General features: G+C 40.6%; 1 protein-coding gene across 1 annotated transcript in view; it reads right to left on the reverse strand.

Moving 5' to 3' along the window:
• Positions 1–21770, reverse strand: part of dscaml1 (Down syndrome cell adhesion molecule like 1) — a 103656-nt gene extending 81886 nt beyond the window's left edge. Inside the window, exons 1-3 of the mRNA XM_085183938.1 lie at positions 21052–21770; positions 10721–11041; positions 3060–3206 (exon numbers count right to left, since the gene is read on the reverse strand). Coding sequence (XP_085040064.1) covers positions 3060–3206; positions 10721–11041; positions 21052–21094 — 511 coding nt within the window. The 5' untranslated portion in view covers positions 21095–21770. The remainder of the gene's footprint in view (positions 1–3059; positions 3207–10720; positions 11042–21051) is intronic.
• Positions 21771–22165: the final 395 nt, after the last annotated feature.

Consider the following 22165-nt stretch of genomic DNA (forward strand, 5'->3'; position numbering starts at 1 on the left):
ATCCTAATCCAGACCATGGATGATGGACTATACAGTTTGTAATGCAGGAAATGAAGAAAGAAAGAAAGATGCTACATATGCTGATATGTCCTCTGTATGTGTGTGCGTGCGTGCACATGTGTGAGTATGGCGGAGATGAACCGTGGTGATGCACTTATAAAAATCAGGCAGCGATGCATCCTCACACCTTCCTCATTCCGCCCGCCGGATCGCACCCGTTACCATGGCGACCGGATAAAACTCACAATGTTTTAAGCTCCAACTGGAGGAGGAGAGCGATACTAACAAAGTGACACGCAAACACTCACACATACACACGGATGAAGTTCCTTCGTACACATCGCTGTCAGAGCATACTCTTTCAGTTCCCTAACTGACAAGCAAACAAATGTTAATTTTCTAACCGACAGCAACACCAGTAAACCATCAATTAAAGGGAGAGGCATGGCTAGATAGAGAAGTAGCATGAGAAGGGGAGGAATATGACAAGGGAGTAAAATCCACGATAGCCAGTCAACACGCAAAGCTTCGCTCTGTTTGACTGTCTGCCTGTCTATCTATCTGTCTACTCCCCCACAAATCGCTCCACGAACAGGCCTCAACGCAAACAGATTTGGCTGTCAAATAGTGACATGACACCCAGGCAGGGTCGTCTCACAGTGAGGCCAGCTGTCAGCAAACACCCTCCTGCCTCTTCATCAAAGCCCATTCAAACTTAGCTTTATTGACCAACACAGCCGTCTGTTTGACATGTATCATCCTGTCAAGCCAATACCTTGGCATACAGTGTCCCTAATAAATGGCAAACCACTAGAGCATCTCAAGCGCTATCGAAAGACTGAAAGCTGTACATGCCACCAGGAGCTGATAGATGAAGTGGATGGATAGATGGATGAGGTGTATGGTGGAGTGCAAGTGGGGTGGGTGGGGCCCACACATGGACCCTCTGTGTCTCTGTTTGTGTTTGTGTGTGTGTGTGTGTGTGTGTGTGTGTGTGTGTGTGTGTGTGTGTGTGTGTGTGGTTATGATGCTGACACAGGCCACCAGTCTGTACCAGGGTTGAGGAGGAGGCGTCAAGCCAAAGATGGACAGAAAGAAGAAGAGATGCACTGTGTCACTAATAAAACGTATTCATCAGGACTGAGAGGAGAAGAAGTAGAGAAGAGAAGGAAGCGAAGGAAAAATGGGAAACAAATACTCTCAAGTATTTTGAAATGCCTGCTCAGATATTTCGGGATGATTATATTACTTAGTAAACAATTGGAAAATCAATAAACCATTTTGTTTAAAGATGCCTTATTAGACATTTTCACATGTGCAGAAATGTAAAAGTGACCATTTATAATCATCTAAAAGAATAAGAACAAGAAAAAATCCAAGAAGAACAAATATGTGATTGCTTTCCAATTATTTCTTCATGAACGTTATGATGGTGATCATTGAAATAGTGACAACTGATAACCTGACTGATCATTTCATCTTAAAAATTGTTTTTCAGTTATTGAAAATGAAACAGATTATTGTAGTTCGTGCAGTGATAATTCATTCAAATGGAATCAATGGAATGTATAGTTTTTTTCTTAAAGATTATAGATAACATGAACTGGTCACAGCTGAAAGCTCAAAGAGCTGCTCATTCAAATGTGTGTGTGTGTGTGTGTGTGTGTGTGTGTGTGTGTGTGTGTGTGTGTGTGTGTACATGTGCATACATACTTTTACTTGTCTATATGTGCATGCTTTACCAAAGGCGTCCATCACTCGATCAATAACATACTCCCACTGAGCTCTTGCACACAGCCATGATACAGTGGCTTTAGCAAATACACACACACACACACACACACACACACAGAGCTATGAGTCAAACAGACTGGCCCGGTCTCACCACTCTCACACTGAGGGATCCGTGACAAGAGAGAGGGGAATCCAACAGCAAGCTTTATCGATCCAGACTGGAAACCCCCCTCAGGCCACACACACACACACTTACTATAGTTGTGCTGGATCAATGAGTGCTCCTGTGTGAAGGACAGAGCAATATAGAGAGGCACACAAATACACAGACACCTTTATAGACACACTCACACACAGTGTTGAGAGATGAAACAGGCAGTCTGTATCAGAGAGCAAGATAAGGGGCAGAGAACAATGCGTATCATCTGACCTAAACAGTCTCATCTGACACCCTGCAATTTGCCATTGCTCCATGGAGCAAATGTTAACACTGCAACACAAGCCTGAACACATACTGTAGATACACACGAGTGCCAATGCACAAGCATAGCAGCACGCAGGAGGCCCATACTGATATTTTCACTCTTCAGTTAGACAGTGAATGATTTGTTTAGAGGATCAGATGAAACAGAGTGAACAACACCAGACATAAGAGAGCCCTAGAGGTGTTGCTGCTCTCTTTTAGGTGACTGTGATAACATCAAATTAGACACACACACACACACACACCTCGGTCCTCCTCTTTCTCTCTCTCTCTCTCTCTTGCTTTCTCACTTTCTCTCTCTCACACAAACACAAATAGCACATGTCTGCTAATGTCTGATTTATCCACAGAACACAGCTCTGAACCACAGCAGTGACAGTGACTGAGCAGCCAGGAATGTGTCAGGCAAAGGCCATTTCATCAGCCTTATTTTTGAATGAACGAGGCATTCTGTCATCTTCTCTCACTGGGACCAGTACCAGCAACACAAATAAACACAAATAGATTGATTGTTATTGATAAAGAGAAATCAACAATCACAAGAAAGTCCATTACGTTCTGAAAGCAAACCACTTTTTTTTTTAAAAAACAAACAAACAAAAAAACATCCCTGGATTTAAAGCTTGGACTTCATTTGCAATAACAGAAAAAAATCTTATTTCTCCACCTGCAAATATTCCATTTATGTAGTGGAATGAGATTAGATCATTTGCTTTCCATTATTAACCACATACACAAACAGAGTGAGCATGAACTTGGAAAATGAACCTGAAGCTTTTGTCTGCAGTCTTAGTTTGGGCTTTTTGATGAATCATTGATTATGAGTGGCTGAATCTCCTACCAGGGACAATGGCGACGGTGTCTTTCTCCCAGGAAACAACGCTGACATACTCCTGGACAGCTGAGGGGATGAGGCACTTGAACACGGCAACATTACCCCGCATGGAGCGCTGGTCGGCCACACGGACTGTGTAGGGCTCCCTGAACACTGGTATGTGAAGAAAAGAGCTGATATTAGTCACTAGATGTACACTGGGTGAGAGTGACAGTTGACACTTCAGTTTAATAAACCTCGATCTGATATTAATACTGATATTTAAAAATTACATGAATGTATGAATGATGAATGCTGATATCATAAATTGGGAGTCTGCACAAACTGTGATATGAGAGGTATAGTTTACATTTATGCTTTAATTTAATCAAATCTACATCTCTCAAATAGCTTTTTATATACAATTTAGTCCACAAAGGCTGTCAACCAGTCCACAAAAGTCTTTATAATGCTTAGTCAAGCAAAGTACCACAGGAGGGCAATTATGTTGTTATAAAGGTTCTTCAGTTCTCTACAGGATGCATCAACAGAAACAATAAATACACCAAACAGGACTTTTTCTTCCTGCACTTGTACTGAAATCCAGAGTAACCATATGGTTTTATTTTTAATTTTCCTAATTTGTTTTTTTTTTTTTTTTAATTTCATTTTTATTTTCATTTTTAATTCAATTTAACTTCATTCAAAGTAATTTTTTAAAATATGTTTAGCCCTATGACAGCTGGGATAGGCACCCCCCGCAACCCTGAAAAGGATAAGCGGAAGCGAATGGATGGATGGATGTTTAGTGTAATTTAGTTTAGTCTCTTTAATTATTATCTTATAGAGGGCTTATGTCAGAGGTAAGATTTAGGAAAATAAGTATAAATATTAAAATAAAAACACTTAAGTTTTTGAAAGCATTACCTCACAGTCTTGTAAACATCCAGAGTTTCAATAAACACATCCATCAATGACTCATTGGGAATGTTGTAATAATATTTTTTTTTTTTAGCAGACTAACAGATACTAAAACTCACTTCTATTTTGGTTTTCCAAATTCACAATATCATTTCAGTTAGTTTGCATTTGTTTTCAAAAGTTTAGTTTTTACTTTTATTTTAGTTAACTGCAATATTTCTCACATCTAATTGGAGTATCAGAATTTCAGGAGCGGGACCACGCCTCTCAACACGCTCCTTCCGGTTGTCATCTAGGTTCCCCCAGTTCTACAAGCTGTTTATTCTCGTTTACGTGCCCCATCTTCCCTCCCTCTTTGTTTTCAATTCTTTAACTTCTTCACTTCTATTTAGTGCACGGGGATCTGAGGACGTTGGCCCAGCTGGTGAATTTTAGTTTTTAGGAAAAGGGTGGCAAAGTCTACATCTTTAGAGAAGTGGAGATTCGGGCATTGCGTTGGTTTTTATTGCACAAAAAAAATAAGAATGTAGTAGTAAAAATACAAACTACATCCAGGAGTCTGTATTTTTACCTGTTCACGTTCCTGCAGGAGAATTGCTGTGATGCACATGGGGATTCCGCTTTCAGATGGTTTTCAACTTTGAATGTAAACACTAAAAGTAAGATTGTATGATTGTCCTTACTAGGATATTGTTTTGCCTCAGTTTATAGAACTGTAGGTAATTATGCGCAGCAAATAATATAACAAATTACTTATTTTGGAGATTAATTAAGGTAATGAATACATTTTAAGAAAAGTAACAAGGAATGTGGAACACTGAGCTAACAATGCTGGCGGTGAATACTTTTAGGTATTGGAAATTACAACCTAAAATATATCTTAAATGTGTGGAAATTCTTCATTATAATATTCTTTATTCTCTATTATTCTTTATAGTTGCTCTCTATAGAATCAGAATTCATTAACTGAACTCAAAAGATATTTCTTTTCGTCATTATTATCAAGAATTGACATTCGGATATAGTGATAGTCCTGATTTTAAGCAGTGGTATAAAAAATAGTAATACATCTAAAACAAACAACAACAAAAAAACACAAATATTTTTTTCACATGTTGACAATTCACAGCTGACATCTGTCCTGTTCGACAAATACTTAAAGCAGGGTGAGTAAATAGCCTTGTCTGGTGCCTTGTTCAGTCACATTAAGCCAGTTTTTCACTGTTCAGCCACAGCTTTAAAAATCACGGGGCGATTGTAAGGAGGACCGACTCGGAGCTGTGTTGAAGGGGATACGTAGCGAGTTGCTGCTGGCCTTTTAAAGAACAACGCCACAGATGCTATGAGACGGCAAGGAGTGGAGGGTTGCACAGAGCCGATGGAACTGTCACATGCAGGCGCCAGGCATCAAAAACACACCCTCTGCACATGGCATGCAGAGCACTAAACTGTGAATCTGTGCCAGTGTACAGAAAGGATGATGGCGATTAAGACAGGCTTAATGATGAAAACACTAGCCTGTAGCAATAGCCTGATTGGTGAAAAATGTGAAATGCTGAATCAGAGCATAAATTTTCATTAAATAAATTAAGTGAAATTAAATTAATGGATTATTCTGGTAAGAAGGACAGACAGGTAGTTCAAGGACATGCTAGCTCGAGTGAATAAACAGAGCTGTTTTATAAACTGAACTGTGTGGCCTTGGCTGCTATCTTCATCTCATTTGTTTAAAGGTATGTTGCCAGATTTTTCAACACAGACAATTCACATTGGACACTATTTGACTTGAATAAGACGAACAGAAAAACAAAGTTACAGAAGTCAGAGAGGGTCTCAGAAAGGCTGATATTAGGGAGTGTTTCCAGCAATCTATCAATGCGGGCTCTCTTTAGAAATGAGGGCAGTAATGACTTAACAATGTAAAACACACATGCACACAACAGAGGGAGTGGCCCTGCACTCCTATGTGTTCGCTCTCCCCCAGCTCTCCAGTGATATAATTAACGCCTAGCCTGAAGGCCAGTTTCCTTGGTCATTAATAATGCTTTATGCCAGCCGCCACTGTCACTGGAACCCAGTGGAACCAAAGCCAGTGTCCTTGTCCAAACGGTGGGGAGTCTTTCACCTTAAAGTTCGATGTTTAATTTCCTGATTCTTTGTCTCACCATGTCTATTTCTTTCACACTAGCCTACTTTATCCATGTTCATCTAATCCTTGGGCCTCTGACTTGTTAAGGAGTTAAGACTGGGGCAGACTGTGTCAACACCATGGAAATTTCACTTTTTGACATATATATGATCCTGCCAAAAACAGATGATGCATATTGGCTATTGAGCCTTGACACTGACAATTATTGGACCTTAATTATGCCTGGTTATTGTTTCTCACTTGGTCAACTAACTCACGGGCAGCTAATGTGAATTGAAGCTTAATTTCTAAATAAATCAAAACTAAAACACAATTAATTCCAATCAGGTCCTAATCTCAGTTTTTCATTTAAACAGCCCTTGCTTTTCACTGAAGCCATCTACCTCAGATCGATACCCTGGATCGACAGAGTGGCCTCGGCTGTTGTGGCCGAGCCAATTCTTTCAATCATTTATTTACTCTCTGACTGACCCTGCTGCCTCTCGTCAATAGCAAGTAAAATCCCCAATGCCCACTGAGCCTCTCATAGAGTGTTTAAAATCGGCTTGGCAGATTGTAAATGTTTGGCGTGATGATGACAGTGGTCACATTTTAATACGGCAGAGGTGCTAAACCAGTCAAGGTCACCTCGGGTTTGTACTTCCTGTCAGTGATCCCACCTTGCCCTACACTTGATTCCTTTTAAGAAAGTGTTGTTTAACCACTCGTTACCCCCATTAAAATCTGTCAATCAAGCCATGTATGGCGACATGCCCTTGGACACATCTATGTAACCGACCCCACTAAGAGGCAGCTGTTGTGATAGCATTGTCATTTATCACACGTTTCTCTTAGAAAATATGAAAGACACAGAGAGGAAAAAAAAACATTACATATTCATCCTCTTAAGCCTTGTGACATGATGCAAATGGTACCCCAACTGATTTGTGTGTAAATTGCACTCCCCCTCATCGCATGCGCAGCAGAATCATTAGGATGTTACTGATGCCTGACTATATGCAGCCTGGTTGCCTAGATACGAGTTAAAACATGGGTCTGGGCGACTGGGCGCACTGGGAGGCAAGTCCTGTATCACTGTCGCTTCAATAATTAACGACGGAGAAACCAAATACTGCATTTACTTATTCATAAAGCAAGCATTAAAAACACAGCAAAGGGAAAGGATAGAAAAAGGGAAGTGTAATGAAATACAAGAGAAATGAATGGATGCGGGTTGCATTATTGAATGAAAAGGATGAAAAAAAGCAGTCTATCAGGTTCAGGTTCAGACAGATATGAGGAGGGCAGATAGAAGAAATAGATCTAAACACCTGCTGCCTTGGCCCTGTCCTACGTAGGTTTGTTTGTTTTAGGTGGAACAAAGGGGAGATAGGGTGGGGCTCACCGAACAGGTCTACCCAAATCATTATACCAAGTTTGTGTAAAGACGTATTATGTGAGCAAAAAACAAAACTCTCAGATGTTTTTTTGCAATTATTTTTTAAATTTCTATCCTTCAAATGTCCTTTGGGTCTTTTGCTTATTAACAGACAGAGAAAAATGCTAAATTTGCTTTATGAGAAAGTCCCTTGATATTTTTAAGTTTTGAAATGAAGCTAAGGTAATGCTAGGCGGATAGACAGATAAATATACAGTACAGTCATGAAAAAAGCATTTCTTTTTTGGTTGGAGTTGAATTCACCAAATTATACCATTTATAATATAATATTGAAATTTTTGTTTAGTTAACTGGTGATTCTAAATTGGTTGTCGGTGTGAATGTGCGTCTCTCTGTCTTGGGTAGGGTGTACCCTGCATCTCTCCCTGCGACCGCTGGGTTAAGCTCCTTACCCTCCAGTAAGTACAGATCAAACTGAAGATGAAACTCAAGTTACCATGCACACTCCAGTTTAAACATACATATATCAATAGCCTTTCAGTTGCCTCTGGATATGAGAATGTATCAAACTGTTTTACCAAAAATAGTTGGGTGCAATAGACTGGTGTTACACTCAAGTGAAAAATGCACAGAGAAAACTAGATTTTTCAAAATGAGATACCCAAACAAAAACATATACAGGAAAACAAGCAGCCCACATACTGATTTTCATAAATGTAGAGCTATCCAGACAGGTGCTTGAGCTATTATTGGACCACAATCAGCATGCAAAGAAAAGGGTGAGAAAGAGGGGGAGGGATAAAGGGAGAGAGAGAGGGAGATGTGAAGATGTGAAGAGAGAGAGGGGGGGGGAGAATGACGCAGGGGGAAGTGGGAGAGGATTTTTTTTTTGGGGGGGGGGGGGGTGTCACACTGTGAGCTGTCAGCTGTCATCATTCTCCTGCACCACCTGAGACAGGGCATGCCACACCCTAGCGCTCACGCCTCTGTCGCCCATGGCAACTACAGGATTTTGTGTGAGTGTAACCGAGCCTGTGTGTTGTGTACAACTCTAGGGGTAATGAGGCACACACATGCATGTGAGCTCTGGTTATGGAGCTGTGGAGTTGTGGTTGCCTCAGCATTTAATTGATTAATTGTTGTAATTATTTGGGAGGGAAGGTCATCCCAGCACAGAGACTAGCTGTAAGGTCACTCTCACGCTGAAGGGACTGTCATCCTCTGGGGACCACACGGGCCATATGGGAGTGTTTGTGTGAGTGGTGGCGAGGAAGATGATCCAGCAGCATTTTGGAGAATGATTTTGTTGGTATATGTGTGTGCTAGGGAACTGCTGACTCTCTCTTCAGGTAGAATTGATAAACACAGTCAAAATGCCTCACTGGCTATTAGCATGACCTAAAAATCTACTTTTTTTTTCAGGATTTCTTTTCACATCTTTTCATGTGTCTAGCTCACTCCAAAATCTTTCCTGCCAAACACCCTTACAAAGAGCTGGCGACTAAACACCATGAGCCAGCTTGAGGAAAATGGCTGAGCCTGTGTTTCAGTGTGTGTGTGTGTCTGTGTGTGTGTGTGTGTGTGTGTGTGTGTGTGTGTGTGTGTGTGTCTGTGTTAGCTTGTGTGTGTGTGTAGTTAGGGGACTTTCCAGTTCATGGACAGATGGAGAGACTGGGAGACAGGAGGCTTGCTGGCATGAGCTATTCGCAGGCTGGTGTGCATGTTGGTATGTGTTTGTTTGTGTGTGCGCGTGCATGTGTGGGTCCGTGTTTGTGTACATGCGCATTAACATGCAAACGTGCATATCTATTGTATAAAGTGTGTATCACATGAGGTTATGTGCATGTGTTTTTTACTTTTTGTGGTGTGTGTGTCTGTGTGTGTGTGTCACTGTGCAAGTGTTAAAAGATCAGTAACACCTTTCCTCGGTGTGTTCAGCACCTCTCTCCAGCTTTGACCTTGGCAGGGAGTGTGGACAGGTCACCAAACCAACTGTCTCTGTGCCTGCATGTGTGTCAGGGCACTCGGAGCTACTTAAGCCCCACAGAGAAAAGTTTTTGGTTTAAAATGACAATATGACTGTGGGCTGTTTGTGTGACCATATTTTCAGATGCTGGCTGTGGCTATGTTGTTTTTGTGATCACTTCAATGTGTGCCAAAAAAAACTGCCTCCAGCTTGGCACTTGGACATTTTTTGGTAAGTATTTAGTGAAGTGAAAATTTTCAGAATGTCCACATAATATTATTTTATTGATAACCTTAGTGGTCTCCAGTGGGCCTTCAACAAATTTAAAACATGAAGATCAGTTTTCTTGTCATATTCTACGCACTGTACTCGACCAGTTTGGTGGCACAAGAATTTGTTTTTCAAAACTTGAAGTACCTTTCCTGAAAAAGTTTTGCTACCTCTCTTTTTTTTTGTTACAGAAAATGTATCCAGTCACTGAAATAGTCCAGTAGTGGCTTTCTATACTAAAGCTAAAAAAAAAAGTCAGTCTAGAAATGAACGAAAAAGTCTTTTTGTTATGATGGTCATAACATGGTCATAACAGTGGACACAAAATACTTATATCTCCATGTTAGTTTTAATAACGGTAACAACTACTGGGCCAGAAAAGCATGAAAGGGTAAGGTTTGTTAGTTCACCTGCCCTGAAGATACATGATATGGACAAAAGTTGCACCTCTTAATCTTTGAATAGAAGCTCACTAAATTGAAATGTGGTACTATAATAGCATGTCACCATTACAACAAGTCAGTTTGTGAAATTTCTTCCCTCCTAGATATTGCATGATTCTACAAAGTGATATTTTCACAAAGTGGAAGCATTTAGAAACAGCTGCCACTTGGCCATGAGGTCGAAGGTCATGTAAAGTTACAGAGCAGGTTTGCCAAGTGTTGAGGTTCCATAGTGCGTCAAAGCTGATACCGCTCCACTGACTCGGTAACTGCAGAGCTCCAAACCTTCTTTGGCATTAACATCAGTACAAAAACTGCACGCTGGGAGCTTCGTAGCATGACTTTCCATGAGCAGCTGTGTATGTGTAACATGTAGGTGGACCAGTACTTTTAATGTACATTTAAAACTGACCTTAAATACAATAACACTGACATCAATAATATATTCTAAATACATATAAAGAAGAAAAAAGGTAATAGTCTGCTGGTTTGGTAAGTAAGAAACACAGTAACATTCCTGAATGAAAGTGTCCTTCTGGCCATTCAGTTTTAAGCCCTCACCTGCTTTGATGTGGATGCTGGGGCTTCGAATCTTGCCTGCTTGGTTCTCAGCAGTGCAGAAGTATTCGTTGTCATGGATAATGCTGTTATAGGCGGAGGGAGAGAAAGGGTAGAGCTGGAGGGTGCCATTGGCATGCACGTGGCGGATATGGGGTACGTCGTAAATGTCGTCTCCGGCAGCCAGGTACCAGCGCAGGACGGCATGGGGGGCGCCACCCGCGGGGCAGGGCAGGGACACCCCCACCGAGCTGGAGAAGGTCACCCGCTGCAGGGAGGCGTTCACAAAGTACAGCCGCGTAGAGACAACATCCTCACTGTTGACTGTTAGGATGAGAGAAGGGAAGACAGAGTTAAATAGCTGATATGTGTCAGATATAGAGACAACATTCGCACCCAATATAGAATGTGCACAATCAAGGACCAAGGAGACTGAATAAAGTTGCATAGCATGATAAACTGCAACGGACTGCCAGTGCATTAATAATGAAATATATAGTATATTAATTATACTTATTCACTTTGCAACTTAAACTTTGACTTTAAAAAATTTATAATTACAATTATTATGAAAAACTAAGCAGATAGATAGATAGATAGATAGATAGATAGATAGATAGATAGATAGATAGATAGATAGATAGATAGATAGATAGATAGATAGATAGAGGTGCATCGTGAACATCCATGTCAAAAAACATCCTCACTGTCTAATCTCATCCAATACAAAATCCTCTGAGATCTATAATCGAATATGTGTAAACAGGTAGTCCTTTAGAAACATGCCTCTCAACAGGAAAAAAAAATGGGTTACATAAGATGACGCCGCCACCACTGTTATCTTTTCTGGAGGGAAAAATGTATAAACATTTGTGGTGTGAAAGCTAAGTGCTGCATATGTGTATGTGTGTGCATTTATGCTCGGTAGCATAGAAATTTGCTGTATATCAATACTTTTGTGGCACAGATGAAGAGTTAAGTTTTCCTAAGGGGAAGCAGACCACCAAATATCCTCTTTCGCACAATGCCCTCGTCAGCTATAAAGCAATGAGGCATCCTTTAAGATCTCTGTTTCTCTGTGTGTTTGTTGGGACAGGGGAGAGGGGTGTAGAGGAGTGTATAGAAGTGCTGAGCTCGGCTTGGCTGGAGGCCAGAGGAAGACGCTATGCCCCAAGCCAGAGTATTTTCTTCTCAGACAATGATACTTAATTAATCCCTTTTCCTGGATTTTGTCAACAATGCCTGGATTAGCCCTGTCTCTTTAATTTATCTGTGTGCTGGGAGAAAATAGGGTGTTAGCTATCAATGGAGATATAAAGACACTATCCAATGTCATTTAGGCTCTAATTTTTACAGATCCTCTATATCAATGGATATCATTAGCAGCCAGTTATAAAATGAAACACAAAGGCTGACTAGCTGCCTTTTTAACATCTGAATGCATGGTAAGAACAAAAAGGAATGGATGTTAGAAAGGCTATTTTTGTATCTTTTCTGTCTAGTATAAATAGTAACATGTAATGACATTAATAACATGACATAAATAGGATGGGTCACATGAGAAAAGGCTCAAAAGTAAAATGCAGGGATTAGCCTAAACTGACGTAAGGTGATTTTCACTCTCAATTGTCTGCTGCCTGCCACCTAATGCACCTACCTGCCTTCCTTTCTCTTATCTGAGCGATAACTCCTCCTTTTCTTTCTGTTTCCCATCATTCATTTTCCCCCTCCAGATACCCCTCAAAAGACATAAACCTTGTCTTTTCCTGCCACGTTAGAGAAAGGCGATGTTACGTGATTGAAATCTGTATGCCAGACACAGAGAGTTAAACCCACATAATCTCCTTTCACATTTAACACACACATAGTCTATCCACTCTGTAATCGCACTGCTGTGGGAGGCTGATGTCCGACTTCCCTCTTTTCCATGCGTGTGTGGGTGTGAAGCGGAAGGGAGCCAGGCAGGAGCGCAATATTGTAGACAGGATATGGGTGGCTGGTTGGGGGAAAGGTTCTCAGGTGCAAAGGTGTTCGGATGCAACTGAGTGACCGAGCGTGCATCTCAGTGTGTGGTAAGGTGAAAGGGATAGAGAGGTTAATGTTAAATGACTGCCTCCGCTCTTGATGCCAAACTCAACCAACAGCAGAAATCTACGATCACTTGTGCATGTGCAGAGCGTGTGACTGTAAATGTATGTGTGTACGAGCACGGCAGAGAGGAGATAGTCATTGTTGGAGCAGATCCTCTCTTCAAAAATCTGAATTTAGGTCAAGTTCAATCCATGCTACCGTTTGAATCCATGTCAATCACTTTCACAGGCTGCTAGGCTTACTGATCTGCACTTTCAGCACCACGGAGAGCACCACAATGTATTTCTGGGGATAAACACAGAAGTGCTGCCATACTTGGAAAATAAGGAAAAAAAACTATTAGCAGGTGACACTATTTGGAAGTAAAATATTTTTATGATAAAGTACTAAGTATTGGTTAAAAAGTATTCATATTTACACAATTGTTCACTATTGCCATCATAATATTAATGTTGTCCTTCAGCTCACTTCAAGTTTAACATAGCCTGCTTTGCGTGTCAGTACTTTTCTACTCACACGCCTCGCACATGTCACAATTGTAACATAGTTGTCTTTAATGTTAAAGTCTTACTAAATGAACTCAAACAGTATTTGAGTTCATAGCTGCAGGGATGAAGTGATTTTTGTGGAAATGTTTGACAGTATGTGTTGCATATGTACACTATGTGAACAAAAGTACTGAGGAACCTTTACATTATCTCTACAGGAGCTACTCAGCCATGGAAACCCATGCTATAAAGTTCCTCCCCACAGAGCACCACTTTTCAACAACAGGTGCTTACTAAGCAGGACAATCCACTATCCATGAAAAACTCACAACAGAGGTTTGATCTGTCTCCCAAACTCCTGATAAAAAGCCAGTTTCAGTGCACATGAAATGTTTACAAAATATTTATATTCTCATTTAAAAGGCAGTGTCCTTAGACATGTCACTGCTGTTTAAATATTTAATACAAAAATCCCTAAAACGCAAAGACTGTTAGGCTAATATATATCACCTAAAAAATAGCTTTCTTCTTAAACTTATCAGAATATATCTGTTTGAACACATGAAGGCTATTCCATGCAGGAAATTGCAAGAAAACTGAATATTTTATACAACAGTGTGTATTTCTACTTTCACAGAAAAGAAAAAACTGGCTCTAACCAAAGCCAAGAAAAAGCACAGCAAAGCAAGAGAGCAAGTACAACTTGTTCTGAGAATCAAGAAACTCACACATCCTCAAATGTGAGATTCATTGTATAGTACCTGCAAAAAAAAAAAAAAATCAACAGTGAAAGACAACTCTAGGTTTGTGGCCTTGTAGACAGAGGCCATATGAGGCTGGCCACTAAATGGAAAAGATTAGGATGAGTGAATGAATTTGGATCTAAAAATGAGGTGTAGAACAAATAAAAGATGCTGGAAGATTGACTGCCATGTAAAACAGTTTTTGTAAAGGCTAAAAGAGATCTAAATGACTGGAAGACTATTCCTCCATTTTGAAATGCCACGCCTAACCTTGTCAACACTGTTTGTATAAAGTTCCTAAACTCCTATGACTGCTGTAGTAGAGCTGTTTCACTGAGCTTCACCTCTACACCAACAAATTACAGCTTGGTGGCCTTCAGGAAAAACTCTAGCATTCAAGTTGCTTTAAATATAATAATTCTAAGTGTCATTTGGCATTGCAATAACTTGGTATTGGCAGCAGTGGGCACCAAGAGAGAACAGTCCTGATTGAAAGAAAGCAACAATGCCAGATAAGGGCAGTGGCACTGGTGCATATCACAAAAAATCAAAGGAGACAAACAGTTTGTGCCCTGCTTCATTTCATTTTGTTTTTTTCTTGCTCTTTAGTTTTGTTGTTGTTGTTTTTATTAATATTATTGCCGTTTACTTTTGCTTTCAAATATTGGTTATTTAATTTTAAGCATTTTAAGCACCAAAACTTTGCTGGACTTTCACAAAGATGATGATATAAAATACAATATGAGTTGGAATCTATAACCTTTCTTTCTGTTCAGTATATTAATTTGCTAAAAATAGATAGATAGATAGATAGATAGATAGATAGATAGATAGATAGATAGATAGATAGATAGATAGATAGATAGATAGATAGATAGATAGATAGATAGATAGATAGATACCCAAACTGCCAACAGGTATGCTCTCATATAGTGGTGGTTTTCTTTGATTGCTGTATTTGAATCATTTCTAAAGGGTCAAAGAGGTAAAATTTTCAAAAATAATAAATGATAAATGAACACATGAAATGAGCTTCCTGAACCCCAGGCAGTGAAGCTCTGATACAAGATATTCTGTTCAAGTATAAACCAACCTTAAAAAATTTAAATCATGATGAATCAACAAAGATGGCTTAATTTTTTTTTAAACAACTCACTTAAATTTAGAGGGAAAACCTCTTAAAATTAGTAGCATAGGATGAATGGGCTAATTGTTTTATTCTATGGTATAAATCCAGGTCACTGAGTTCACACACATTCATGCACACGTGCAAAAACACATGAAAGCAAGCCCAGGCCTTCACTGCAAAAATGACAGCCTCCAGCAGAAAAGACCATCAAGATGATAGTGGCAACCAAGGGTCTTATGACAGTAATGGTTTAAAGCTTAGTACAGAACAGCAAAAACATACAAATAATAGCTGCCAAAATGAGGGCAGACCCCATTGGCTCTGACCCAATGGGATCAGAGCCGACCCCATTGGTTTTCTAGGGAAACCCTGGGGTCAAATTTGACCCCATGGGTTCTCCAGGGTTAAACTTATCAAAAGTAACTCTGTACTGGTCATGGGTATCACACAGATACATTATACATATGGCAAAGAGCTCTTGTTTGTTGTTGGGCAATAGTAAAGTCTTCCCTGGAGACTTGACCTCTTTAGGATATCTGACAGGTGAGATGTTCAAATTGGACAGTAATTACAGGAATTATTGTGATCTAAACAAATAGCAGTTAGCTGAATTATACTGCACGATCCATGACATACTGTATACTAACTTCCAATTCAAAGCTTCAATGAAATGTCAATGAAATGCAGACAACCACTGGAAAACTAAAGAAAAATATCTTTCTATCAAATATTATAACAAACTGTTAATAATTTGTGTAAAGTGACATATAAAAACATGGGGTACAATAATCTTGCTTTTCCTCTTTATTTGGGTAACATCTAACCTCAGATGTTATCTGAGTCCTTTCACTGCCCCAGGCTCTCTTTTTCTTTTTCCCAAGCAGAGGAATAAGGAGCCAGGAAGAAGCACTCATTCATTCATGAACAGTATTTTGATTTTCTTCTTCAAGCCTCGATGCACTGATTACAATGAAGAAGGTCAAAGTGATTTTGGGTGAAAAATCTTTCCTGCTGGATGAACCCTTCAATATTTTCTTCATTTGTTCTCTCCTCTTGCCCCCTTTTAAAATTGTTACTTTTCTTTTTGTCCATGTATCCCTTTTGATGCTTCTTTTTAACTCCAGTCCATCTCAGCAATAGACTTAAATACATTTTGCACATTCCTTCCATGCTTTTGCAGTGGATCTAAAACTGGTGTATGAATATGTATGCTGGAGAAGCAAGAATATTGCCTATGGTGAACCGCTATGCATAATGCAGCCTTTTCTGTCTCGTCTACATTTATTCAGACACACACATTCATACCATCACGTGCACAGAGAAACAGGGCTATAAATTCCTCCTTCTCCCTCCCTCTTTAACTCTTTCTTCCCATAAAACAGACACACGCAGAGTCACATAAATACATTCTTAATTGCAAGTAGATTTTCAATATTGCGATCCATGCAGCACTACAGATAACGGCCCACAAAACCCATTCAGGTCAAATAATAGCCAAAGCAAGTCTTTGCAGTGATAATGCATGCAAAAAGCAAAACATAAAAGACATAAGATATGATCATGTTTGATGGAGGTCTCGTTTAGATTAAGATATCCATTATTGCTGCATGGCAATGTGTCAGTATTAACAGTGTCTCATATAGTTTCATTAAACATTGCAGTTAAAAAAAGAAAGAAAATTTCTGGATTGAATAGGTGGTGTGTGTGTGTGTGGGGGGGGGGGGTGTGTGTGCTGAGGTGCAGGGTGGGGGTGGGGGGTTAAAGCCCTGCATACAGCTTATGCAGTGTCAGTGAAATATTAGGCAGCCATTTCGGTATTTGAAAATTCACATCTCACACTTCAAAAAGATGATTTCCGCTGTTGAAGCAAGTGTCAGAGTTGTGGTGATTTTTTTTCTCCTCTCCCTCAGACACAGGACCATAAGTTGTTTGATAGTAAGCAGAACACAAGAGAGAGGCGGAGTGAAAGAGAGTTGATTGTTACCATGGACTGTGGTAGTTTCACTGCTTTTTTGGGGTTGGGGCTTACTTATGTCCTAAGACATGAGACATGGCTTTCTGTGGGAGAAAGCCATGTCCGGACACTACTTTGAGCAACTTGTGTAAGCCGTCAAAGTCGATCTCTGTGTGACTTGTTTACTTAAAAAAAAAGACCCTCATCATCCTTAACAGAAAGCAAAAATCACGGAAATCATTTCGATTAGAGTCCAGACCTCACTTGTCGTCATGCTGAAACTATCATCTCGCACCAACTTGTCGACGAGGTTCATGTGTTTCAAAATACACAAAATGGCACAATGTTCAGACTGAATATGAGGCCGAATGGCTCGTTCGGATGGACGTGAGCAGAGCGACATTTGAAAGTGAAACAGCCAAATATGACACGCAGTCCTACAGCTTTAAACTGTTGAACCGTGTGTCTCCGACAACACTTTAAAGTTGTGTAGGCAGAGCTGGGAAAATTAGACCCGGAGCTCTCAAGTGTGACTTGGAAGAATTTAAGTGATATTTGACATGTGCGTCGCAGATAGACTGGAAAGTGAATTCCAGCCATATAATTAAATCCAGTCGGGCAGGACTGCAATAACCTCTGATGTTTTGTTTAGAGGGGTTTAAAAAAACAGAAGGCGTGCCAAAGGAGAAGGTCACCTTTGAATGTCCTTCATTACCACGATTCTGGAATTATATATATATATATATATATATATATATATATATATATATATATATATATATATATATACATATACGTGTGTGTGTGTGTGTGTGTGTGTGTGTGTGTGTGTGTGTGTGTGTGTGTAAAAGTGAAAAAATCAATCGATAAATTAAAAAAACAGAGAATAAACAACTCCAGAGATGGTGTCTTACTTCTATCAGCCGCTAAGTTTTCCCGTCCAGAAACAATACATCCGAGTCCATCGTGCGGGTGTAGCCGAGAAGCCACCAGAGTCTGACTCATACCGCAATTACAGGGCTCCCCCTCCAAGCACTTCTCCACTAGTCGGTGACTGTTTTGTTTCCAAATTTACACACAGCCCCGCGGTGTGCGCACATCAGCGGGTCAGGCCGCTCTCAAGAATATGAAGGTGTCCCAAAGGAAGGCGAGAACACTGACAGGTGATCCTCTAGCAGATACCCAAAGGAGATACCCAAACTACTCTCCATACTTAACTTGTGTCGAAACACTCTTTATATGTCGTACACCAAGTCAGAATGTAAAGACAGTAAAAGTGTGGCATCATTTAATATCACAGTGCTCAGACACAGAGCAGATAGGGACACACTGCATTAGAGTCTCAAGGTTAAGAAAGAGAAACACACACGTTTAAATAAAGTTCTGAAATAATATATAAGTCAACGTGTTTTGTAGCTATGTGGGAGGAACAGCATGATGCAGACGTTTAATTTTACGTGTGTGTTGCAGGAGGCCTGTCGACCAAAACTGGATAAAACCGGAATGATGTTAATTGATGAAATAATTATAGCAAGAGCTTAGTCCGCGTCCATGTCGATCACCACATGGCGTTTTCCTTGAAAATTGTATAAATACTGATCGAAATTCCTCGAATTCCACTCTGTACCGTGTGCCCCATTTCTAACAGTTTTTTTTTTTTTAAATGTATTAATTGCATTAATGGCTTCCCTTTTCCAGTTTCCCGGGCCCTATTATGGCCTGTCAGGCCTGACAGAAGATTCCCCCACAGCCCTCAGCTGTGTTTGTCTCAATCTTATTTCCATAAAATGACAAGCAGCCTCCCAAATCATGACAAAGAAGAATGGCTGTACTCCCCCTCCCTCTTCTGCCTCTGTCCCCCCCCATCCATCCATCCATCCATGCATCTATCTATCTGTCTATCCTTGTTCTCTCCCCCTGCTCTCCGCACTCATGGGTGCAGGTGTGCTGGGGGGGACGCCAAACCAACAGTCAAGAATGACTGAATGAATGTTTAATTAATGAAAGAAAGAAACGATAAAGTTAAACATCTCACAAAATATCATAACACATAGCGAATCCTCATAATCATGTTTATAAAAAATAAAAAAGACAAATTGTGTGTCATTCTAGGAGGCGCGGCCGAACCAGCAAAATACGCAGTACTAATGCATATGCATGTATGATAATAGACCTACCCTTTCCCTTATTTTATAAAAATCAAACATATATAAAACACTCAGCGGCCCCATAAAACAACAAATCGCTATTGGATCGTGCAAAACGATGGGAACATGGCGTAGGAAAAACAACGGAAAAATTGAAGTTTTTTTTCCACCGCGTTATCTACATCTCTCCCATCTCAAGCACTCTTTCCGCTCCAGTGGCTGTTTGCAGCCCCCAACCCTTCCTCCCCTCCCCTCCACCATACACACAGACACACACTCACATCTCGTTCAGTCACGGGACAGGGCGATGTACAGTCTGTATAATCGAAATAGACCCTGTAATCCAATTACATATAACAAAAACAGCACAGAAGCCCTCGCCGCAGCTGCAGCCTGAAAGAGGGCACTGCCAAGGCCAATCATGGCGACTGGCATGAGCATGAAACAGGCGCACTGCCCACAGTTATAAAGACATTTTTGCAACTTCTCTCTTATTTGTGAGATTAAAATGGTTTAGAATCACGTGTATTCGGTTACAGACCTGTGCGTAAAGGAACGAAAGAACATTTAGTGTAAACACTAAACACATTATTTCATTGTGTGGCTTTCACGAAGTGTTTGGAAATTAGTAGACAGACAACAGAAGATTTTTTAAATTTAAAGGGAAAAAATGAATCATTACTTCGCATCTGCAGTATTTAGAGCGAAGCCAATCAGTGAAATCTGGTGCCACAGAAAATGGTGGATGAATAATTAGACCAGGGGTGATAACAACCGAGCCTGCACACGCTGACACTCCTATATTTTGCCAAAGAAAATAAACGCTAATATATGGCATCGTATTTTAATTATCCAACTGGGGCAAATTATCTGCAAATTAAAGGCCAGTGGTCAATACCCAGTTCACACGTCTATCATAAAACGTATTGACCCTTGTTTCCTCGCACCCGCATCCAATCAGCACACAACGATGTTTATGCAATAGTTCAGTGTTCATTCAAAAAGAAACTGAGAAAAAAGATTCTTTAACCTCTAGGGACCCCCTTCTTCCTCCCTCCCATGTCACCTAAGCTCCCTGTGTGCGCATTCTCGCGCACACAAACTCACACCCTATCATCTTATTTGTGCTTCGACGGGACAGCAAAAGAAAAGTCAGCAAATATATTAAACTCCTCTGCCTCCTTGGACTTTTGCGAGTAAACAGTCTACAACTGTGTCCAGCAGCAGCGCTCGAGGTCGCCCCTTTATCCGTGCGCGCGCCTGCAGATCCTTATCAGCCTCTCCTCCTATTCAACAGCCTCCATATTCACGACACCTCCACATATTCATCATGCAAAATGCAAATGCCGTTATCTTTCTCATCTCAACGAAAGGCAGTGTTCACTTCAGAGATCTTTGTGCTTTTTCTTTACTGTCACCCGACGGCAGGGCATGTTGATTTTATTCTCCGAATGAACCAGTTTTTTTTTTTTTTTTATCATTTTAATAATATCATCAGATAATCACAGTGAGGACGTGCGATGAATCAGCCATCATGTTCTCTTCCAAAAATCATGGCTGCTCAGGAAAGCATCTTCGCCAAACATAAAAAAAAAGTTACAATTCTTCCTCTAACGGCAATTTTGGAGTTTGAGTCATTCGTTATAGACGTTAATTCGTTTAGTCCAGCACAATTCATCACCCGGACAACGTAACAAACATGCACAGACAACTTCAGCATTGCACTGGTAAGGGGGCAACATGCAGATGAGCAACACTTGAAGAGACACAATTCAAGCCTACCTTCTTGCAAAGAATACAGCAGAAGTAAAGTTACAAGCCACATGCCATTAAAAGCAGTTATATTTCACAGGAATTTTGTGCAGTCCCCAAGAAGAGTGCACGGCGCAGCGGTCGGCCAGGCGAGGCTCCGTGCTGGACTGGTTCTGCTGATGCTCCCCGGCGGTCTCTCCAGCCCTGGTCCCACACTCTCCAGCGCCGAGAAAGAGGCAGCGGAGAAAGTACCGCCTCTGTTCCCTGTACTCTCCTCCCCTTACCGGGACAGGCTGCCGTTGCCCCACCCCCGGTATCCTAATGATGCGCCATGGTGGAGAGGTGAGCCCTAAGTACTAAATGGGGACCAAACGAAAACCACTGGCACCGCTGTATTACGCGCACTGAATAGATTCTTTAATCCGGTGATGGGATGGAGCTCCAAGTGCAAATTTCAAAATTCCCCGACATACAAGTCATTCAAATTTGGTTTTCTGGCAAAGGACTTCAAATAGAAATGAAAATGCTCGTGATTTCCCATGCAAATCAGCCTAAGAATTTCCATAAATCGATTTTTTTGTCGTTACACTGGTGCACTTAGAAAGTAAAAGTAAATTCTCCACAGGATCAGTTGTGGCATTGGGGAAACAGAAAACTCCATTGGCAAGTGCAAATTCCACACCCGGAGGAGGAAAAAGAGAACAGAGAAGCTGCAGCCTCCATATCCTTCTAGAGGAAAGTGGGAATGATGTGCGCTGCGCACCTGCATGTAGCTACCAACAGTGGTGGCGCTGAAGTCACATTTGATACTGAACAGCAGACTGATATTATCTACACCACACCTCACCACAGCGTTGATGGATATCTATTAAAAAACAAATCTGTGTACGTGCGCCTTTCTCTCACTGTAACACTCAGACACACTGAGGAGCTGCACTTGAAGTTGGTGTTATTGGTTTGTGACAACAGGTGTTTCTGAAAGAGGGGTCCAATACTTTCATCTATCTTAACTACAGCTATTAAGCTGATGTATTTACCAAGCCATTTAAATGGCATGGTAGCAAAGAAAAGTTGTGAAAAAAGTTGTGACTGGGGAATGTTTACCACTGTGTTGCATCACCTCTTCTTTCAAGAACAATCTCTA

The sequence above is a fragment of the Neolamprologus multifasciatus genome, chromosome 14, assembly GCF_963576455.1.
Source record: "Neolamprologus multifasciatus chromosome 14, fNeoMul1.2, whole genome shotgun sequence".
Classification (NCBI taxonomy): domain Eukaryota; kingdom Metazoa; phylum Chordata; class Actinopteri; order Cichliformes; family Cichlidae; genus Neolamprologus; species Neolamprologus multifasciatus.